Raw genomic sequence first — 19587 nt, 5'->3', positions numbered from 1 at the left:
GTACTTTTGCATGAAAATATGATTTTCATTTCAACTTAAAAGCCATATTATTATCTCATCTACTTAACTTCTTGTTATCGTATTAACGTTTTGTTAAGTAATTCGTGAGGTAATTCAAATAGCAATTAGTGTTATATTAGGCAACTTTTTAATAAGCCTTCACTTAATTATAAAACAATTTAATATTATTAAGATATTTTTTTACATTGAATGTACATCGTGCATACAATAATTAGTTATTTGAGGAAATACAAATTATTTGATATTGATTAGAACAATGTCGAAACACACGGAAACGAGCGGATTCATGTGATCTCACGAGCGGGTCAATTAATGTTTTCGTGATGTGCCATTTGAAACGCAGTCGTACCATCCTTATTTCGATTCACGATTTCGCTGCGGTAACAATTTTACTACTTGTTTTGATAATTTATAGTGTCATAATAAAAAAAATCTACGATATATTATTAATATTTAATGTAAGTTATAAACGTAATAATTTAACATGCTCACAACTCGACAACTTTACATTCATACTTGGGGTGAGGAGGGATCGAATCCTTAACTTTTAATGCAGAAAGCAAGATCACTGTTAACTGCGCTAAAAGGTCAAATAAATTAAGCAAACAATATTTAAGTAATACAACACAATATTGTATAGCGATAAATATCAATATCAATAAATCAACATACACGTCTATAAAAATAATTCGCTAATCAGATTGACGAACAATTTTTCTTAGCCAACTGAGATCTGACCTCGTGATCACGTGACATAAAGGTGCGATAAAAATCATCTGTCAATTTATTCGCGGTTAGGTAACGGCCCTTAACTTAATCATTGCGTTGACCTGACGTTCAATAAAAATAAAACATTTACTTATTCGTCGAATCGTGATAAATCGCTTCTTGCGAGATGTTACAAAACATGTTCTATTATGTGGATGACACTTGACACGAATATGCCAAACACCATCGCGATCCACCTGAAATTGATTTTATCACAATGGTATTTTGGCAACTAATAAATATACAAATGAACGAATTATATTTCTGAGGTATATTACAACTGTATGTTCTCTATCTAACCAACGGCTATAACTCCTCACATTTAATTTATTTTAAAGATGGGTTAGCAAAAATTAGAATAGTACGTGTTATTTTTGATTAAAAAAAAAAACTTTAATTTTATAGACTTTTTAGGTAACATTTACAATTTCATCGTGAATCAATTGATGAAATGAAAGTTATATTATTTGTTTTTTCTTTATTTCCAGGGCCCCATGAAGCGGCTGAAATGTACATAGCGACACTGATTGCACTCGTGCAGGTATGCACATAACTTTATTTCTATATGCTGTACTCAATTTTAGTTGAAACACACACACACCTTTTACTAAAATCTATTGCAATGTGTAAACATTGAATGGTAAAAATAAAACAAACATTATTTAAATGTTAAAAGGGTAGATGTGTTACACTTACTTGCCAATTAATAGTTCTTACAACTGCTTAGTAACTTAGAACTTGCAATTGTAACCGTAACTTGGTTAATGTGCAGAATGATAAACATACAGATTTATATCCACATATTATGGACAATAGCACTACTTAATAAAAAACAAAACGACGTGAGGGGTCTATGGAGCCCCGGTCGGAAAGAAGTTTCATTCGTTTTATGGTAGACGTTTGGTGTACAGTCATAATTTATATTGTAAAATATCAAGCTAAAAGAGTTAAATTGAATTTTTTTTTAATAAAAAATATTTATTTCTATATAATGTAGATTACAAGTAAAAAGCACAAAGCTGTGCATGGAATAAATAAAAACAAAAAAAGCAATTATAAATTAAACATTAAATGATAGAGGATAATTAAGTTAAAAACAAATAAAAAATTTAGGACTGTAGAAATGTTATTTTATAATTAACATTTTTTTTTTATATTAGAAGCAAACATTAATTAATATTTCTTATATAATTATTATTATAAAAATAAACGAAACTTAAGATATATTTAATTATTATTTTCAATCACAATAATTGGTTTGTGGTAACTAAAATATGACACATAAGTTTGCGTATTATAGTAAGAGAAATGTCGAGAAAAATTTTTGTTAGGCTTTTTCTGATCTGGCTCCCATCCCGCTCAGTGCATGTACCACGCGATAAGGAAATTCGTTCCAAAACAATAATCAACGCAGTAAGAAAATCATATGCCAGTGTTATCAAATCAATGTATGGACGGAACCATGGTGTTTGTTACGAGCGATTCGGTATTACATTATGTAAAATTATTAATTCACGCGAGGTCAGAATTATTCAACTAGCCAAAGGTCGATAATATATCAAGTTATGTAATACAAACGTTAATATTTTAAACACCATAAATTTCTCAATTTATTCAATCTTATGTAAAACTTGTAAACTTTCATAATGAGACCCATGGTATGATGGTATAAAAACACTGTATACATTAACTAATCGTTAAGAAACTTCCATGGATTAGGTAAATAAAATAAATTCTAAAACAACGTTGCCAGCGTAAATCAGAATTAAATTACTTTTCAAAATATCTTTACATTCTAAAAGTTATATATTATATTCGTTGTTTATTAAAAAACATAATGTTTATATTTCTCAGCTTCGAATGACCTGTAATCAAGTATGCAATAATGCGTGAGAGGGAAAAAAATTCGCATTGTGTTCATAAATAACAATAATCTTATGATAAATGATAGCAACATAGCCGACTTTACGCAAATAAATCTCATAACTGTGGCAGTAGGTAAAATATACGTGCAACTTAAATTTAATAGAGATAAGTTTACTTAATTACAATAACCGTCTAGTTTGAGAGGTATTGGGACATGTGAACGAGATTACTTTTGAATGTTATGAGAAAACACTGTATTTACGTTTACCACTATAACTACATATACACTATAATGCCGCGTTGGCTCAACGGTCACAGCCATGGATTGTACCTGTTGCGCTGACGATTGCGGGTTCGATCCCCGCGCATGACAAACATTTGTATTGGCCATACAGGTGTTTGCCGTGGTCTGGGTGTTTGTGCAGTCCTTGTGGGGTCTCCCCACCGTGCCTCGGAGAGCACTTTAAGCCGTCGGTCCCGGTTGTTATCATGTACACCTGATAGCGATTGTTACTCAAAGTAGGGAATATATCCGCCAACCCGCATTGGAGCAGCGTGGTGGATTAAGCTCTGATCCTTCTCCTACACGGGGAAAGAGGCCTATGCCCAGTAATGGGATATTACAGGCTGAAGCGAAGCGTACTATAACTACATCCGACTTCAGATATCCATTGTATGTCTACACTATTTTTAGTAATGTAAAATATTTTTATTTTACATTGAGTACTAGGATATGTTAAAAATCTCGTGTTTTTCGTTAAAGAGAGAAAGACGTTCGTCGTGGTTTGTCCTATTTTATTTGTGTAATTTCGAATTTACGATACAGGGTTCAGGTCCTGATGATCTGATAGTTATATTGATCGTATAATCTATTGTATCCATATATAAAATGTAACTTTACGATCCATCTTGACCACAAATTTCAACGCAATTGTTTAATTTTTTAATATTTCTTTTTATGTTGTTAAATAAATTTTGCTGTAGCTGTCGCTCGCTACAGCTGTTTCAGATGTGGGCACACTCACGGCAGCCGAGCTGAATCTTGAACTGGCTGGTGATAATGGTTTATCCCAATTCTTTGAAGATTCGAGCGATGAAACCGGAGTTAATTTCGTGAGGGGGTTAAGAGCTGCAGACTCTCCGCTGTCCCCAGATATTGATGTACAGTGTTCTGCAGATTTCATTGAGGTTACTGTAGATTTTCCTGATATATACGATGGGATTATATACAGCAAAGGTTTTCTGAGTGACTCTAAATGCAAGTAAGTGGTCCTAAAAATAATAATTAACTTCCGAACATAAAAAATCATTTTCTGCAAATAGTTAAACATATTATGAAAACCGTCGAGCCGTTTTGGTAAGTCTAATAAGTCATATCATTACGTAAAAAAAAAGTATTTAAATTCAAAACTCATTTGATAAAGATTACATTTCAACTAGTTTACATATGTATACCACGGTCATATTTTTTTTTTTTTGTATAATTATTAAATAGCATAAAATGTAAAGGTACTGGAAAACAAATAGTGTGTTTTATTAGTCTATTAATTTTGATTAAGCTTCTGAGATCAATAGTTTTACAATATATATTTCAGATACGTTTCTTCTGGAGGCAGTCAATCGCGGTATTCCTTTCGAGTACCGTTGAATGGTTGCGGAAGTCGACCACTTTGCAATGCCTGTGGTACCATCGACAACGTTCTCGTGTTTCAAGCAGATGACTTGATACAAGGGCCTTATGATTTTGCTAGAAAGGTGTGTAAATAATTTGACAGTACAAATAATGTATCGCGTTGGCGCAGTTTATAGTGGCCCTGCTTTCTGTTCCGCGGATTGTGGGTTTAATTCCCGCTCGATTCTGGGTGTAATATTTGTATTTATTAATTTATTTATGTATTATTTCTATGTATAGATAGCTGTTACCTATAACACAAACATTAAGTTGCTTACCGTAAAAACAGACGCCCGTAATAAGGTATTTTATATTTATAACTTGTCTAGGTACAAATTATGACCCCCAATATAGCGATACTTTACCACTGTTTTGTAACTGCTAGCTATGAATTCTAAGGTACAATATTCCTGTGCATAGTCTGAAATAATGTTTAATAGGATTTTGACAGAAATACAAAAATCATTAAATTTGTCGTGATTGAAATAATAGACTTAACAATCCAAAAAAAAATTTAAACGCGATTGAATTTAGTCGACCTAATTTGACTTCAGTTGGGACCATCAACAACATACAATAATTATCTAAAACTTTGCCTTTAAAATCATTTCAGGTATCATGTGCTGGTACTGCTCTCGAAGTATCAACTGGCGTCAGAAAAGAACAATCACATACTCTAAAACTAAAGCCTTTCATGGTGGATATGCTGGATGTAGTCGCTGTACAGGGACCCGCTGGAGGTATTGAATGCTGGATGGACATTCAGAAAGGAGTTTTCCCTAACGTGAGTTATTACTTCTCAAAAAGTACTTTCTGAAATACGAAAATAATTCGGACTTATAAAAAATTAAATATATCAATAGCTTCATTATGACTTTTACCATATTCTTAATACACTTTCAGACAACTCCGTTGGAAAATTCAATTAAAATCGGCGAATATCTTACTATTCTTATTTATTTGAAAGACATCAGAAACCAATTTAATCTAAAAATTCATGATTGTTGGGCTTACGACAATGAAGATTATGATAGCCCTAAGACTAGTAAGATTCAACTGACGGATAAGGAAGGATGTCCCAAGTAAGTACAACATCTAAAAACTGTTAATGAAATCATCGTATAAAATGTGAGTATTCTGGTGATTAATGTAGAAAAATTAAATGTTATTTTGTTTTGTTAACTCAATCCTTCATATTATATATTTTAATATTAATTTAATGAAATTGATAAAACTTTAAATAAAGATAACAACAATATCAGTCAATAAAATTAATGAGAAAAAAATAATTTATTTACAATATTTTATAAGTAGATTCCTATAACGCCTGTAGCTTTGAATACAATCAATGTAATCAATTTTTGTCTCCTCTATATCAATACTAATTTATCCTCTCAATAGTTGAATTATTTTCTTTTATCAGGAAAAAGAAATTCATTGATGTATGGCAAAAATCTACAAATACTGGAAAAAGCGGCGCTACCTTAATCGCTCATAGCAAAATAAGTGCATTCCGCTTCCCAGAAACTGATCAAGTGTACCTAACATGTAATGTAGAGGTAAGCTGAATTTTAATTTAGACACCAACTCAATTTACACACAACCAAATTAAAATAATAAATTTTCTTCGTATATTTTATGGAGACTAGTTCTTACTATCGATTATGTGCAACCAATAAAAGAATTAATGAGTATGCAAAAAAATTGACTATTTTTCGTTTACATTAATTACTTTCTATGCTTTTAAAATATTAAGATACTTTTATGACACCAAAGTTACGTAAAATTAAAGAACGGAGGAAATTTTTGGTAACATTTACATTAATTAGTATGTTCTCGTAACAAAGTTGTCTAAGACCACAACGACAGCGTCATACACATGCAGCTTAATATTAATGATTGGCGCAGTTTGTAGTGGTCCTGCTTTATATTCCGGGGGTTACGAGTTGGATCCCGCCTGAGTCTGAGTGTAAAATGTGTATTTATATATTTATATATGAATTATTTATATATATATTTAACCAAAAAAATTGTTATACCAGTCGGCTGTTACCTTATAACACATGCATTAAGTTAAGGAACAGGCGACCCTGTGTGTATATTATAAAATAATTGTGTTTGCTCGCAAACGAAAAAAAACCCTCTTCACACAATTACATCGACGAGTAATACAACGTAGATCGACGAAAATAGTGAAATAACTACGCGTTATCAAAGATTACTTAAAAAGTAGTGATCAGATCTCAATAAAATTTATATGTGACCACATGACAAACATCAGCTTTCGATTAAATTAAAAATTATCAAAATCGGTACACCCAGTAAAAAGTTATTGCGGATTTTCAAGAGTTTCCCTCGATTTCTCTAGGATTCCATCATCAGATCCTGGTTTCTTTATCATGGTACTAAACTAGGGATATCTCCTTTCCAACAAAAAAAGAATTATCAAAATCGGTACATCCAGTAGAAAGTTATGCGGTATAATACAACGTAGGTCGACGAAAAAAGCGTCAAGTAAAAACGCATTATTAGATATAATTCGAAAAGTAGTTGTTAGATCTCAAATAAATTTAAATGTGACCAATTGACACACACCACCTTTCGATTAAAAAAAAATTTGTCAAAATCGGTCCAAACAGTCAAAAGTTCTGATGTAACATACATTAAAAAAATACAGTCGAATTGAGAACCTCCTCCTTTTTTGGAAGTCGGTTAAAAATTAAACAAATAAATAGTAAGCACCTGGGTGACCGAGCTTAGTTTGGTATTTTTAGTAAATCGTGTTTTTTGCAAATCATACTTAAATAAAAATTACATATTAATAAAATATGAATAATATTTTTCGATTCCACCAACATAATAATAAGAAATATTAATTGTTTATTTAAAGAAAAAATCATCAGTGCAAGATAAAAAGAAGGAAAAAATAATGGATCTGGAGAAATGGGATTTGAACCGTGGTCTTCTCGGTCGATCACGACCGGTCGATTTCGCACCAGAGCTACAACTATATTGACAGTTGCGGAATTTACCTTCGCATTCTAACGATATTGTAGCCTTTTTTTCATTGCCTAAAAACAGGAATAAAACGATATTTTCTATAAGTGAATCTTAGCTATATCGATTTATCGCCCCCGAAATCCCCTGCATACTAAATTTCATGAAAATCGTAGGAGCCGTTTTCGAGATATAGATTCTATACATATAGAAATCGGCGATATATATATACAAGAATTGCTCGTTTAATAGTATTAGATAGATAATACATAAATTGTATTTCAGTAAATAATTGCTTTTAAATATATTTCAATACTTATTTTTTTTAAACTTATTTTTTCCAGCTATGTACAAACAACTGCGATTCAAGCTGTACTGGAAAAACAACAGAAATAACTACTATCAAGCCAGGCTTCAAATGTGATGCTGGATCTACAGATCCCCGCTGTCCAAGACCTACCACTTTTGTACCCGATAGCTGTTATCCTGGAAGTCGAGATCCACGTTGTCCTAAACCTACAACTCCTGTAACACCTAACTGCTATCCTGGAAACGTAGATCCTCGTTGTCCTAAGCCTACGACGCCTGAAGTTCCAAGGTGTTTCCTTGGCAGTACAGATCCGCGTTGTCCGTATCCAACTACACCGGCTACGCTAAATTGCTATCCTGGCAATACGGATCCACGTTGTCCCAAGCCAACAACACCCCTTGCCCCAAGATGTTACCCTGGTAGCACTGATCCTCGTTGTCCTCAAATTACTACATCCATAGAACCTAGGTGCTTTCCAGGTAGTAATGATTTACGTTGTCTCCAACCTACGACACCAACGACTGCTACATCGCCTAGGCCAATTTGTTATCCAGGATCACCAGATCCAAGGTGTCCCAAAGTACCGAAACCTACAACTTTAACCCCATCAACATATTTACCACCATCCACAGAAGTACCCAAGTGCTACCCGGGATCAACTGATTCTCGATGCCCTCAACCTACAACCCCTGCTCCTCCCAAATGCTTCCCTGGAAGCACAGATCCGCGTTGTTCTAAGCCAACTACTCCTTCACCACCTAATTGCTACCCCGGTAATACTGACCCACGTTGTCCAAGACCAACTACTCCTGCGCCACCTAGTTGTTTCCCCGGAAGTACAGACTCACGATGTCCTAGACCAACAACCCCTGCCCCTCCAAACTGCTTCCCAGGCAGCACTGATTCTCGTTGTCCTAAACCAACTACTCCAGCACCACCTAACTGTTACCGAGGAAGCACTGATCCACGCTGCCCCAAGCCAACAACACCTACACCGCCTAATTGCTACCCTGGTAATACTGACCTACGTTGTCCAAGGCCAACTACTCCTGCACCACCAAGGTGTTTCCCTGGAAGTACTGACCCACGATGTCCTAAGCCCACCACTCCCACACCACCTAAATGTTACCCCGGTAGCACAGACCCGCGTTGTCCTAAATCAACTACTCCCGCACCACCTAATTGCTACCCTGGTAATAATGACCCTCGCTGTCCCAAGCCAACAACACCTGCACCACCTAACTGTTATCCTGGCAATACTGACTCAAGATGCCCTAGACCAACAACACCTGCTCCTCCTAAATGCTTCCCTGACAGCACTGACCCTCGTTGTCCCAAGCCAACAACACCTGCACCACCTAACTGCTTCCCAGGAAGCACTGATCCACGTTGTCCTAAACCAACTACCCCAGCGCCACCTAACTGCTACCCAGGAAGCACTGACCCACGTTGTCCCAAAACGACAACACCTGCACCGCCAAATTGTTTCCCAGGAAGCACTGATTCACGTTGTCCTAAACCAACTACTCCTGCTTCACCTAACTGCTACCCAGGTAGCACTGACATACGATGTCCCAAACCAACCACTCTTACAATTCCAACATTTTCAAAACTAGTTTGTTACCCAGGATCACCCGACCCAAAGTGTCCACAACCTTCAAGACCTACTACTTTAACACCTCCAACATATTTACCTCCGTCAACGGAAAAGCCAAACTGCTATCCAGGTTCTACAGACAACAGATGCCCTAAGCCTACAACTCCTAATAATCTACGTTGCTTCCCCGGAAGTACAGACCCACGTTGTCCTAGACCAACAACACCTGCCCCTCCAAACTGCTTCCCAGGCAGCACTGATTCTCGTTGTCCTAAACCAACTACTCCAGCACCACCTAACTGTTACCGAGGAAGCACTGATCCACGCTGCCCCAAGCCAACAACACCTACACCGCCTAATTGCTACCCTGGTAATACTGACCTACGTTGTCCAAGGCCAACTACTCCTGCACCACCAAGGTGTTTCCCTGGAAGTACTGACCCACGATGTCCTAAGCCCACCACTCCCACACCACCTAAATGTTACCCCGGTAGCACAGACCCGCGTTGTCCTAAATCAACTACTCCCGCACCACCTAATTGCTACCCTGGTAATAATGACCCTCGCTGTCCCAAGCCAACAACACCTGCACCACCTAACTGTTATCCTGGCAATACGGACTCAAGGTGCCCTAGACCAACAACACCTGTTCCTCCTAAATGCTTCCCTGGCAGCACTGACCCTCGTTGTCCCAAGCCAACAACACCTGCACCACCTAACTGCTTCCCAGGAAGCACTGATCCACGTTGTCCTACACTAACTACTCCAGCGCTACCTAACTGCTACCCAGGAAGCACTGACCTACGCTGTCCCAAGCCAACTACACCTGCACTACCCAGATGCTACCCTGGTAGTAGTGACCCACGTTGTCCTAAACCAACTACTCCTGCTTCACCTAATTGCTATCCAGGTAATACTGACCCACGTTGCCCTAAACCAACAACACCCGCTCCTCCTAAATGTTTCCCGGGTAGCACAGATCCACGTTGTCCTAAGCCAACAACCCCTGCTCCACCTAGATGCTACCCAGGTAGCACTGACATACGATGTCCCAAACCAACCACTCCTACGATTCCAACATCTTCAAAACCAGTTTGTTACCCCGGTTCACCTGACCCCAGGTGTCTACAACCTTCGCGACCTACAACTTTAACACCTCCAACCTATTTACCACCCACAACAGCTGGACTGAGATGTTACGTAGGTTCTACAGATCCCAGATGCCCAAAACCTACTACACCAGAAGCTCCTAGATGTTACCCCGGTAGCAGTGATCCGCGCTGCCCTAAACCGACTACTCCGGAAGCTCCTAGATGTTACGCCGGTAGCAGTGATCCGCGCTGTCCTAAGCCTACAACACCTAGACCTCCAAACTGTTTCCCAGGAAGTAACGATCCACGTTGTCCCAAGCCGACTACACCTGAGGCTCCTAGATGTTTCCCCGGTAGCAGTGACCCACGCTGTCCTAAACCTACTACGCCGGCGCCACCTAACTGCTTCCCAGGTAGTACAGATCCACGTTGTCCTAAACCAACTACTCCGGCACCACGCAACTGCTTCCCAGGAAGTAACGATCCACGTTGTCCCAAGCCGACTACACCTGAGGCTCCTAGATGTTTCCCCGGTAGCAGTGACCCACGCTGTCCTAAACCTACTACGCCAGCGCCACCTAACTGCTTCCCAGGTAGTACAGATCCACGTTGTCCTAAACCAACTACTCCGGCACCACCCAACTGCTTCCCAGGAAGTAACGATCCACGTTGTCCCAAGCCGACTACACCTGAGGCTCCTAGATGTTTCCCCGGTAGCAGTGACCCACGCTGTCCTAAACCTACTACGCCGGCGCCACCTAACTGCTTCCCAGGTAGTACAGATCCACGTTGTCCTAAACCAACTACTCCGGCACCACCCAACTGCTTCCCAGGTAGCACTGACCCACGTTGTCCCAAGCCAACAACACCTGCACCACCAAGATGCTTCCCTGGTAGCAGTGACCCACGCTGTCCTACGCCTACTACACCGGTGCCACCTAACTGCTTCCCAGGTAGTACGGATCCACGTTGTCCTAAACCAACTACTCCGGCACCACCTAACTGCTTCCCAGGCAACATTGACCCACGTTGTCCCAAGCCAACGACACCTGCACCACCCAAGTGTTTCCCAGGAAGCACTGATTTACGTTGTCCCAAGCCTACAAGTCCAACAATTCCCACACCTTCAAAACCAGTTTGTTACCCTGGCTCACCTAACCCAAGCTGTCCACAACCTTCGCGACCTACAACTTTAACACCTCCCACCTATTTACCACCCACAACAGCTGGACCGACATGTTACGTAGGTTCTACAGATCCCAGATGCCCAAAACCTACTACACCAGAAGCTCCCAGGTGCTATCCTGGAAGCAATGACCCGCGCTGTCCTAAACCTACTACACCTGAGGCTCCCAGATGCTACCCCGGTAGTACAGACCCGCGTTGTCCAAAACCCACAACACCTGAGGCTCCAAGATGTTACCCAGGTAGCAATGACCCACGTTGTCCTAAACCGACTACACCAGAAGCTCCCAGATGTTACCCCGGTAGCAATGACCTGCGTTGTCCGAAACCGACTACACCAGAAGCTCCCAGATGCTACCCTGGTAGCAGTGACACACGCTGTCCTAAACCTACAACTCCTACACCTCCTAACTGTTTCCCAGGAAATAATGATCCACGTTGTCCCAAGCTGACTACACCTAAGGCTCCTACATGTTACCCCGGTAGCAGTGACCCGCGCTGTCCTAAGCCGACTACACCCGAGGCTCCAAGATGTTACCCTGGTAGCAACGACCCGCGTTGCCCTAAACCAACTACACCAGAAGCTCCCAGGTGCTACCCTGGTAGCGGTGACCCACGCTGTCCGAAGCCTACAACTCCTACAACTCCTAACTGTTTCCTGGGAAATAATGATCCACGTTGTCCCAAGCCTACTACTCCAGCACCACCCAACTGCTTCCCAGGCAGCACTGACCCACGTTGTCCCAAGCCAACAACACCTGTACAACCTAGATGCTACCCTGGTAGCAGTGACCCACGCTGTCCTAAGCCTACTACACCAGCGCCACCTAACTGCTTCCCAGGTAGTACGGATCCACGTTGTCCCAAGCCTACAACACCCACCCCGCCAAGGTGCTATCCAGGTAGCAATGACATACGTTGTCCCAAACCAACTACACCAACAACTTCCACACCTTCAAAACCAGTTTGTTACCCTGGCTCACCTGACCCGAGCTGTCCACAACCTTCGCGACCTACAACTTTAACACCTCCAACCTATTTACCACCCACAACAGCTGGACCGATATGTTATGTAGGTTCTACAGATACCAGATGCCCAAAACCTACTACACAAGAAGCTCCCAGGTGCTATCCTGGCAACAATGACCCGCGCTGTCCCAAGCCTACTACACCTCAGACTCCTAGATGTTACCCTGGTAGCAGTGACCCGCGCTGTCCTAAGCCGACTACACCTGAGGCTCCAAGATGTTACCCCGGTAGCAATGACCCGCGTTGTCCTAAACCGACTACGCCAGAAACTCCCAGATGCTATCCTGGTAGCAGTGATCCACGCTGTCCTAAGCCTACAACTCCTACACCTCCTAACTGTTTCCCAGGAAATAATGACCCACGTTGTCCCAAGCCAACTACACCTGAAGCTCCTAGATGTTATCCCGGTAGCAATGACCCGCGCTGCCCTAAACCCACTACACCAGCGCCACCCAACTGCTTCCCAGATAGTACAGATCCACGCTGTCCTAAAGCAACTACGCCGGCACCACCCAACTGCTTCCCAGGCAGCACAGACCCACGTTGCCCTAAACCAACAACACCCGCTCCTCCTAAATGTTTCCCGGGTAGCACAGATCCACGTTGTCCTAAGCCAACAACCCCTGCTCCACCTAGATGCTACCCAGGTAGCACTGACATACGATGTCCCAAACCAACCACTCCTACGATTCCAACATCTTCAAAACCAGTTTGTTACCCCGGTTCACCTGACCCCAGGTGTCCACAACCTTCGCGACCTACAACTTTAACACCTCCAACCTATTTACCACCCACAACAGCTGGACCGAGATGTTACGTAGGTTCTACAGATCCCAGATGCCCAAAACCTACTACACCAGAAGCTCCCAGGTGCTATCCTGGAAGCAATGACCCGCGCTGTCCTAAACCTACTACACCTGAGGCTCCCAGATGCTACCCTGGTAGCAATGACCCGCGTTGTCCTAAACCGACTACGCCACAACCTCCCAGATGCTATCCTGGTAGCAGTGATCCACGTTGTCCTAAGGCCACTACACCTGAGGCTCCAAGATGTTACCCCGGTAGCAGTGACCCGCGTTGTCCAAAACCCACTTCACCTGAGGCTCCAAGATGCTACCCTGGTAGCAGTGACCCACGCTGTCCTAAGCCTACAACACCTACACCTCCTAACTGTTTCCTAGGAAATAATGATCCACGTTGTCCTAAACCTACAATAACTCAGGCTCCTAGATGTTACCCCGGTAGCAGTGACCCGCGTTGTCCTAAACCGACTACACCAGAAGCTCCCAGATGCTATCCTGGTAGCAGTGACCCACGTTGTCCTAAGCCTACGACACCTGAGGCTCCCAGATGTTACCCCGGTAGCAATGACCCGCGTTGTCCTAAACCGACTACGCCAGAAGCTCCCAGATGCTACCCTGGTAGCAGTGATCCACGCTGTCCTAAGCCTACAACTCCTACACCTCCTAACTGTTTCCTAGGAAATAATGATCCACGTTGTCCTAAGCCTACAATAACTCAGGCTCCTAGATGTTACCCTGGTAGCAGTGACCCGCGCTGTCCTAAGCCCACTACACCTGAAGCTCCTAGATGTTACCCCGGTAGCAGTGACCCGCGTTGTCCTACATCCACTACACCTGAGGCTCCAAGATGCTACCCTGGTAGCAATGACCCGCGTTGTCCTAAAGCGACTACACCAGAAGCTCCCAGATGCTACCCTGGTAGCAGTGACCCACGTTGTCCTAAGCCCACGACACCTGAGGCTCCCAGATGTTACCCCGGTAGCAATGACCCGCGTTGTCCTAAACCGACTACGCCAGAAGCTCCCAGATGCTATCCTGGTAGCAGTGATCCACGCTGTCCTAAGCCTACAACTCCTACACCTCCTAACTGTTTCCCAGGAAATAATGACCCACGTTGTCCCAAGCCTACTACACCTGAGGCTCCTAGATGTTATCCCGGTAGTAATGACCCACGCTGCCCTGCACCATCAACTGCAAAACCGACCCCGACCCCTAGTTCATGCTATCCAGGCTCTAAAGACCCAAAATGTCCTCAACCATTTGCTCCGAGTAGCACAAACCCACCTTCGACATACTTGCCACCATTTCCTGCAGAAAATGAAATAAAATCGCGCGAAAACAGATTGGCAGCAAATAACCTTGATTATTACGATGATTCACAATTGGAAATAGGTAAACTTTTTAAAAAAGAAAGTCACGCAGGTAATCGTTTTTAGTTATCGATAATTTTATTTTATATTTGTTTTTTATTTCAGATAATTTTGAATTCTCTAGAACAAAGCCAAAAACAAGGAATGTAAGAGATGTAAGCAAATCTGTATTTGATAATGCAAAAGAAAACGCTGACCATATGACTGGATTGGAATACTCAGCATTGCTTGGAGCGACTATATTTGTCATTTTATCTTTAGCGATAGTTATATTTATATATAAAAACAAAAATAACCTTAATCGAGGAAATTTAGGAAACAAAGTAAATACTCATCCTTTGTAATTAAAAATTAATTATTATGGTAAATATTAATGAAAGAAATCTTCATCTATAATATAATTATGTATGTTTTAATAAGCCTTAAGTTTATTTTTTCGGAATGAATTTGATTGAAAAAATTTATATATATTTTTATGTAATGACTATCACTGCCTTTTAAAGCTTTATATGTATGTAATGTTCAGGCATATCTGTAATGCCTATTTTATTATGATAAAATAGTGCCATAGGTTGGTATATAAAATTTGGCTACACTTTTAAGCTGTGTTACTTAAATGTAAACATAAATACCTATATTCCTAGTCAAAATATATAACGAACCACTATTTTAAAGTTTTAATATGTTCCATTTATTATATAGAATACATATTATACTCATTTGTGATATTTGTAAATATATAACAATTTTATATTGTGGCCATCTGCGTAGTTAAGACTTTTCATTTTGTACTATTGATGTAAACTACCATTTTGTGTTGTGTAGAAAGTGATATGATGTAAATTAAAATAACCTTTATTGCTATAAATTTATCGAACACAAAATGGAAGAAATGAATTTTAAAATAAAAACTAAATGTTAGTAGATTGTATAATGAGTCGATCTAAGTAAAACATTCTATGAATGTGTAATCGTGTTTGTTTTTATTTCATCACAACCCTAATCTACTTTTATTTTACTAGAGTCTTAAGATAATCATTTAAATTAAAAGGGTTTAAAGAACTGTCATAATGTTCATGACATGTTTATATCTTAAGTCTCATGTTTTTATTTTTCTACTAGGTGAAGAATTTTGATCGATAAGGATTTCGATTCAAGAATAGTAAGAATACGTTCACATGTCAGATATACGTTACATTGACACAGACACATGGTGTTTGTGATCTTTAAATGTAAAATTGAGTACAAATTGTTATTTCAATTTAAACCTTAATAATTTATCATGTTTCTTACTAATAATTTTGACCTCCCAATATTTTGTCATTATTGCAAGCGCCAACATCACCGATGCCCTTGATGAGTTTAACAACAAAAATACTGATTGTATCTGGGGGCACGGTAGTGCCCCCGCCAAGCCGAGCCAAAAAAAAACGAAAAGCACTACCTATCTTTTCTCGAAGCGCTTCGTCGTTTTTTTGAACTCTCATAACTTGGGTTTTTTATTTCTAAATAATTAAAACTGATTGAATTTTATTATTTTTGCCCTTGATGAGTTTAACAACAAAAATACTGATTGTATTTTTATTTCTAAATAATTAAAACTGATTGAATTTTAATATTTATTGTATATTTTTTTCACTAAGCAATTATGAATTTAACCGACAAAAAAGCTGCACTCCATTCTTAAAAAGACATATATTCAACAACCGATTATAAATTTATTATTACCGATTATAATTTTCGCCATCATGGCGTGTTTGATTCATACTGAGGAGGTTGATTTGGTGTCGAATAAAAATAATTCACCTTAATTTTTAGCTCTTTAACTCAAACGGTATTTGAGAATTTCAAACTTTTTTTTCGAATTTATTTTTATTTTTATAGTAAAATTCGGAATTAATCAATGATGATTTTATTGAGGAAACAAATGATATGATCATAATTCTCCAATATTTAACAAAGAAAATAAAATTATAATTTTTTTTTTTTTGGTCTTTTTGAAAAATGTCACCAAAATTCTTAGGAGTATATAATGTCTTTGATACTCCTTTAGAACTCAGGAATTGTTTTGAATTTTCCGAAATGGTGGAACAATTTAAAAAAATTATAAATTCATTTTATTCTTAAAAGCTTGCATTTTAACAAACTTCTATTTATTTTAGTACAAATAAACACGTAGATATTTTTTTCTACTTCAAATTCACAGATACATTTCTTATCAAACTGTGTTTTTCAAAATTTTCACCAAGTTGGCACTTTAAAACGCCATCTACTGGGATTTTCTATATTTATTTAGCATAATTATCTTCTAAGGTTTCGCTTGTTTAGGTAACTTAAAAATAAAGTACCCTTCATGGTCGATGACATTAGAAGAAAGAGAAGTCAGCAAATATCGTGTGCTCTAACGCAGATAAAACCGCTAGCTTCAAGTTAATAAATAATAACCAATGACATAATAGATGGCATCAATATTAAGTTAAATCAATACTTAATTCAACGGGACTTACTGTGAATGTGTTTTGAAAGTTCCGATATGTCTGAGACGTGTTAAGCGAGGTCGTAGGTATCCAGAGAGTATCAAAATCACTATCGCGGTAAATTCCGTTGAATCAAGAGTGACTGAAAAAGTGTAAAAACTTAAATTGAATCAAATAAATATCTTAACAACAAATTTAACAAAAATAAACATAGTACCTACTTACTGAAATGGAACAAAAAAGAAGGACGTTTTCAATTCGATTGTATGTGTTTTTAACATCATAACTTTTTAACGGGTGCCTAGTTACCACAGACACAGAGTTTGAAGGTTTTATTTTTAATTGAATACTGTTGCTTGTTGTCTGGTTGTGTGTGAAATTATTATCCGTCATTCCATACATCCTCACAAATTCTCACATCAATTATATCGTTAGGGTTATAATGACATACTGTAGAACACAACTGATAACACTCAATGAAACACTTATTTATCACTTAAAAACTATAGTAGTAATTACTTATACGCCACTTAACGAGCATACGCCGCTTATATAGTAGCATTAGCCCCAAAATAATTAAACAATAACTGCTTATTCATTTAAAAAATATACCTAATCATATTTACTCGGACCCTGATTCTTAGTCCGAGTAGTATAGAACAACAACCCCGCCAATACATGACCAATCAGAAAATTAGTATGAACCATTCGAAAGATGGTGTCTCCATCTTTATGCTCTTCCAGTACTTCAACAAATAATAATCACAGTAAGAACACTACAATCTAATAAAATTATAATCAATACAATCTCATAAAATTATTAGAAGTATAAATATGAATGAAAACAGTATTTATTGGATAACTACCCTAAAAGACAGATAATAAAAATGGCGAGTGACTTATCGTAAATTAATATTAACCATTCTGAAGATGGTGTCTACATCTTTGTATTGTTTCAGTATTAAACGAATAAACAATAATAGATAATATCAATACAAAATCAAATCGTTTCATAATTGTTAGATTTACAAACTTAAATGCTAACATTACTGAGTCAATTAAAACAATTCATACCAATAAATCTGGATATCGTAAGCGATTTTTTTTACTATAAATTCAAAAAAACAGCAATTGAAATTTTAAAAATATTTTCTATTTTCTTATTGGGCAGTAGTCTGATATATATAGTCATAATTTAAAATAAAAAGTAATTTAATTCAGCCTGTATCAGCTCACTGCTGGGCGTAGATCTCTTTCTCTACGTAAGAGACACTTTGCTGTATTGCGCGTTGGCGGAGTCCCTATGACTTCCTTACTCTGAGTAACAAAACGATCGTTAGTACTAAGAACGCATTATATAAAAAAATAAAATAAAAAAATAGCTTTATTCAAATAGGCTTCAAAATAAATAATCATTTCATCATCATAATCATCATTTCAGCCTATCACAGTCCACTGCTGGACAAAGGCCTCCACAAGTTCACGCCAAAAATAGCGCGAACTCAAGTGTTTTGCCCATAGTCACGGGCAGGCGGGTTGGTGACCGCAGAGCTGGCTTTCCTGTCTGGCTGCGGTAGTAAAGAATATTATAGCCAACCCCTCTCTTCCAGTGGGCGTCGTAAGAGGCGACCAAGGGATAATACAGTTCCACTACCACCTTGGAACTAATAAAGCCGACCGATAGCGGTATAACCATCCAACTGCTGACTTTGAAATACACAGGCCGAAGACGGGCAGCAGCGTCTTCGGTGCGACAAAATAAATAATAGTTTAAAAAAAAAACTAAATAAATCATGCTTTTATAAATAAACCAAACTAAAAAGGAATAATCTTATCAAATTAGTGTATTGTCATCGGTCTTCGTTAAGTCTACTAAGTTTAAATTAAATCTGAATGTTTGAAGTGGGTCAAAATGAAGTCCAAAGGAATCGGTTACAAACATACAAACATACAGGTGAAGCTAATAAAAAGCGTGAAAAAACTTTCGGGTCGTTATTTTACAAGCTAAACTATTAAAAGTGATATTATTATTTTTAATAATGAAGATACTACAGATTCGGAACGTAGATTTTGCAGAGAAGAATCAGCGAAAAACTCTTTTAAAAACAATATATAAACTGTATTTTAGTGCAAAATTAGCAATATCTTACACGAAATACAGCATTAGTGAATCCATACATTTTTATCATCTATGTAATCCTGCACCGAGCAATAAGCTTTATGTATTATTTTATTTTTAATATAAACTTTAAATAGGAACTATGGGTAACGATTGATAACAATCATACATGGGTGTATAATGACAGCCGGGAACGAACGACAGCATAACGTGCTTCTTTTTGGAACCTCAAGGACAGTTTGTATTGTAAAATGAAAAAAAAAACGAAAAAAAAACTACGTA

General features: G+C 38.5%; 1 protein-coding gene across 1 annotated transcript; it reads left to right on the top strand.

The window, feature by feature from the left end:
- The first annotated feature begins 1297 nt into the window (after positions 1-1297).
- LOC123662718 (mucin-2-like) lies at positions 1298-15680 on the top strand. The gene is made up of 9 exons (XM_045597521.1): positions 1298-1330; positions 3640-3917; positions 4251-4410; positions 4941-5111; positions 5231-5409; positions 5751-5886; positions 7669-8080; positions 8159-14731; positions 14815-15680. The coding sequence occupies exons 1-9, from the start codon at positions 1298-1300 to the stop codon at positions 15051-15053; spliced, it is 8181 nt and encodes a 2726-aa protein (XP_045453477.1). The 3' UTR covers positions 15054-15680.
- Positions 15681-19587: the final 3907 nt, after the last annotated feature.

Source organism: Melitaea cinxia, chromosome 19, assembly GCF_905220565.1.
Source record: "Melitaea cinxia chromosome 19, ilMelCinx1.1, whole genome shotgun sequence".
Taxonomy (NCBI): Eukaryota; Metazoa; Arthropoda; class Insecta; order Lepidoptera; family Nymphalidae; genus Melitaea; species Melitaea cinxia.
The sequence above is the reverse complement of the archived record's forward strand: the minus strand, read 5'-3'. Positions and strand labels throughout refer to the sequence as shown.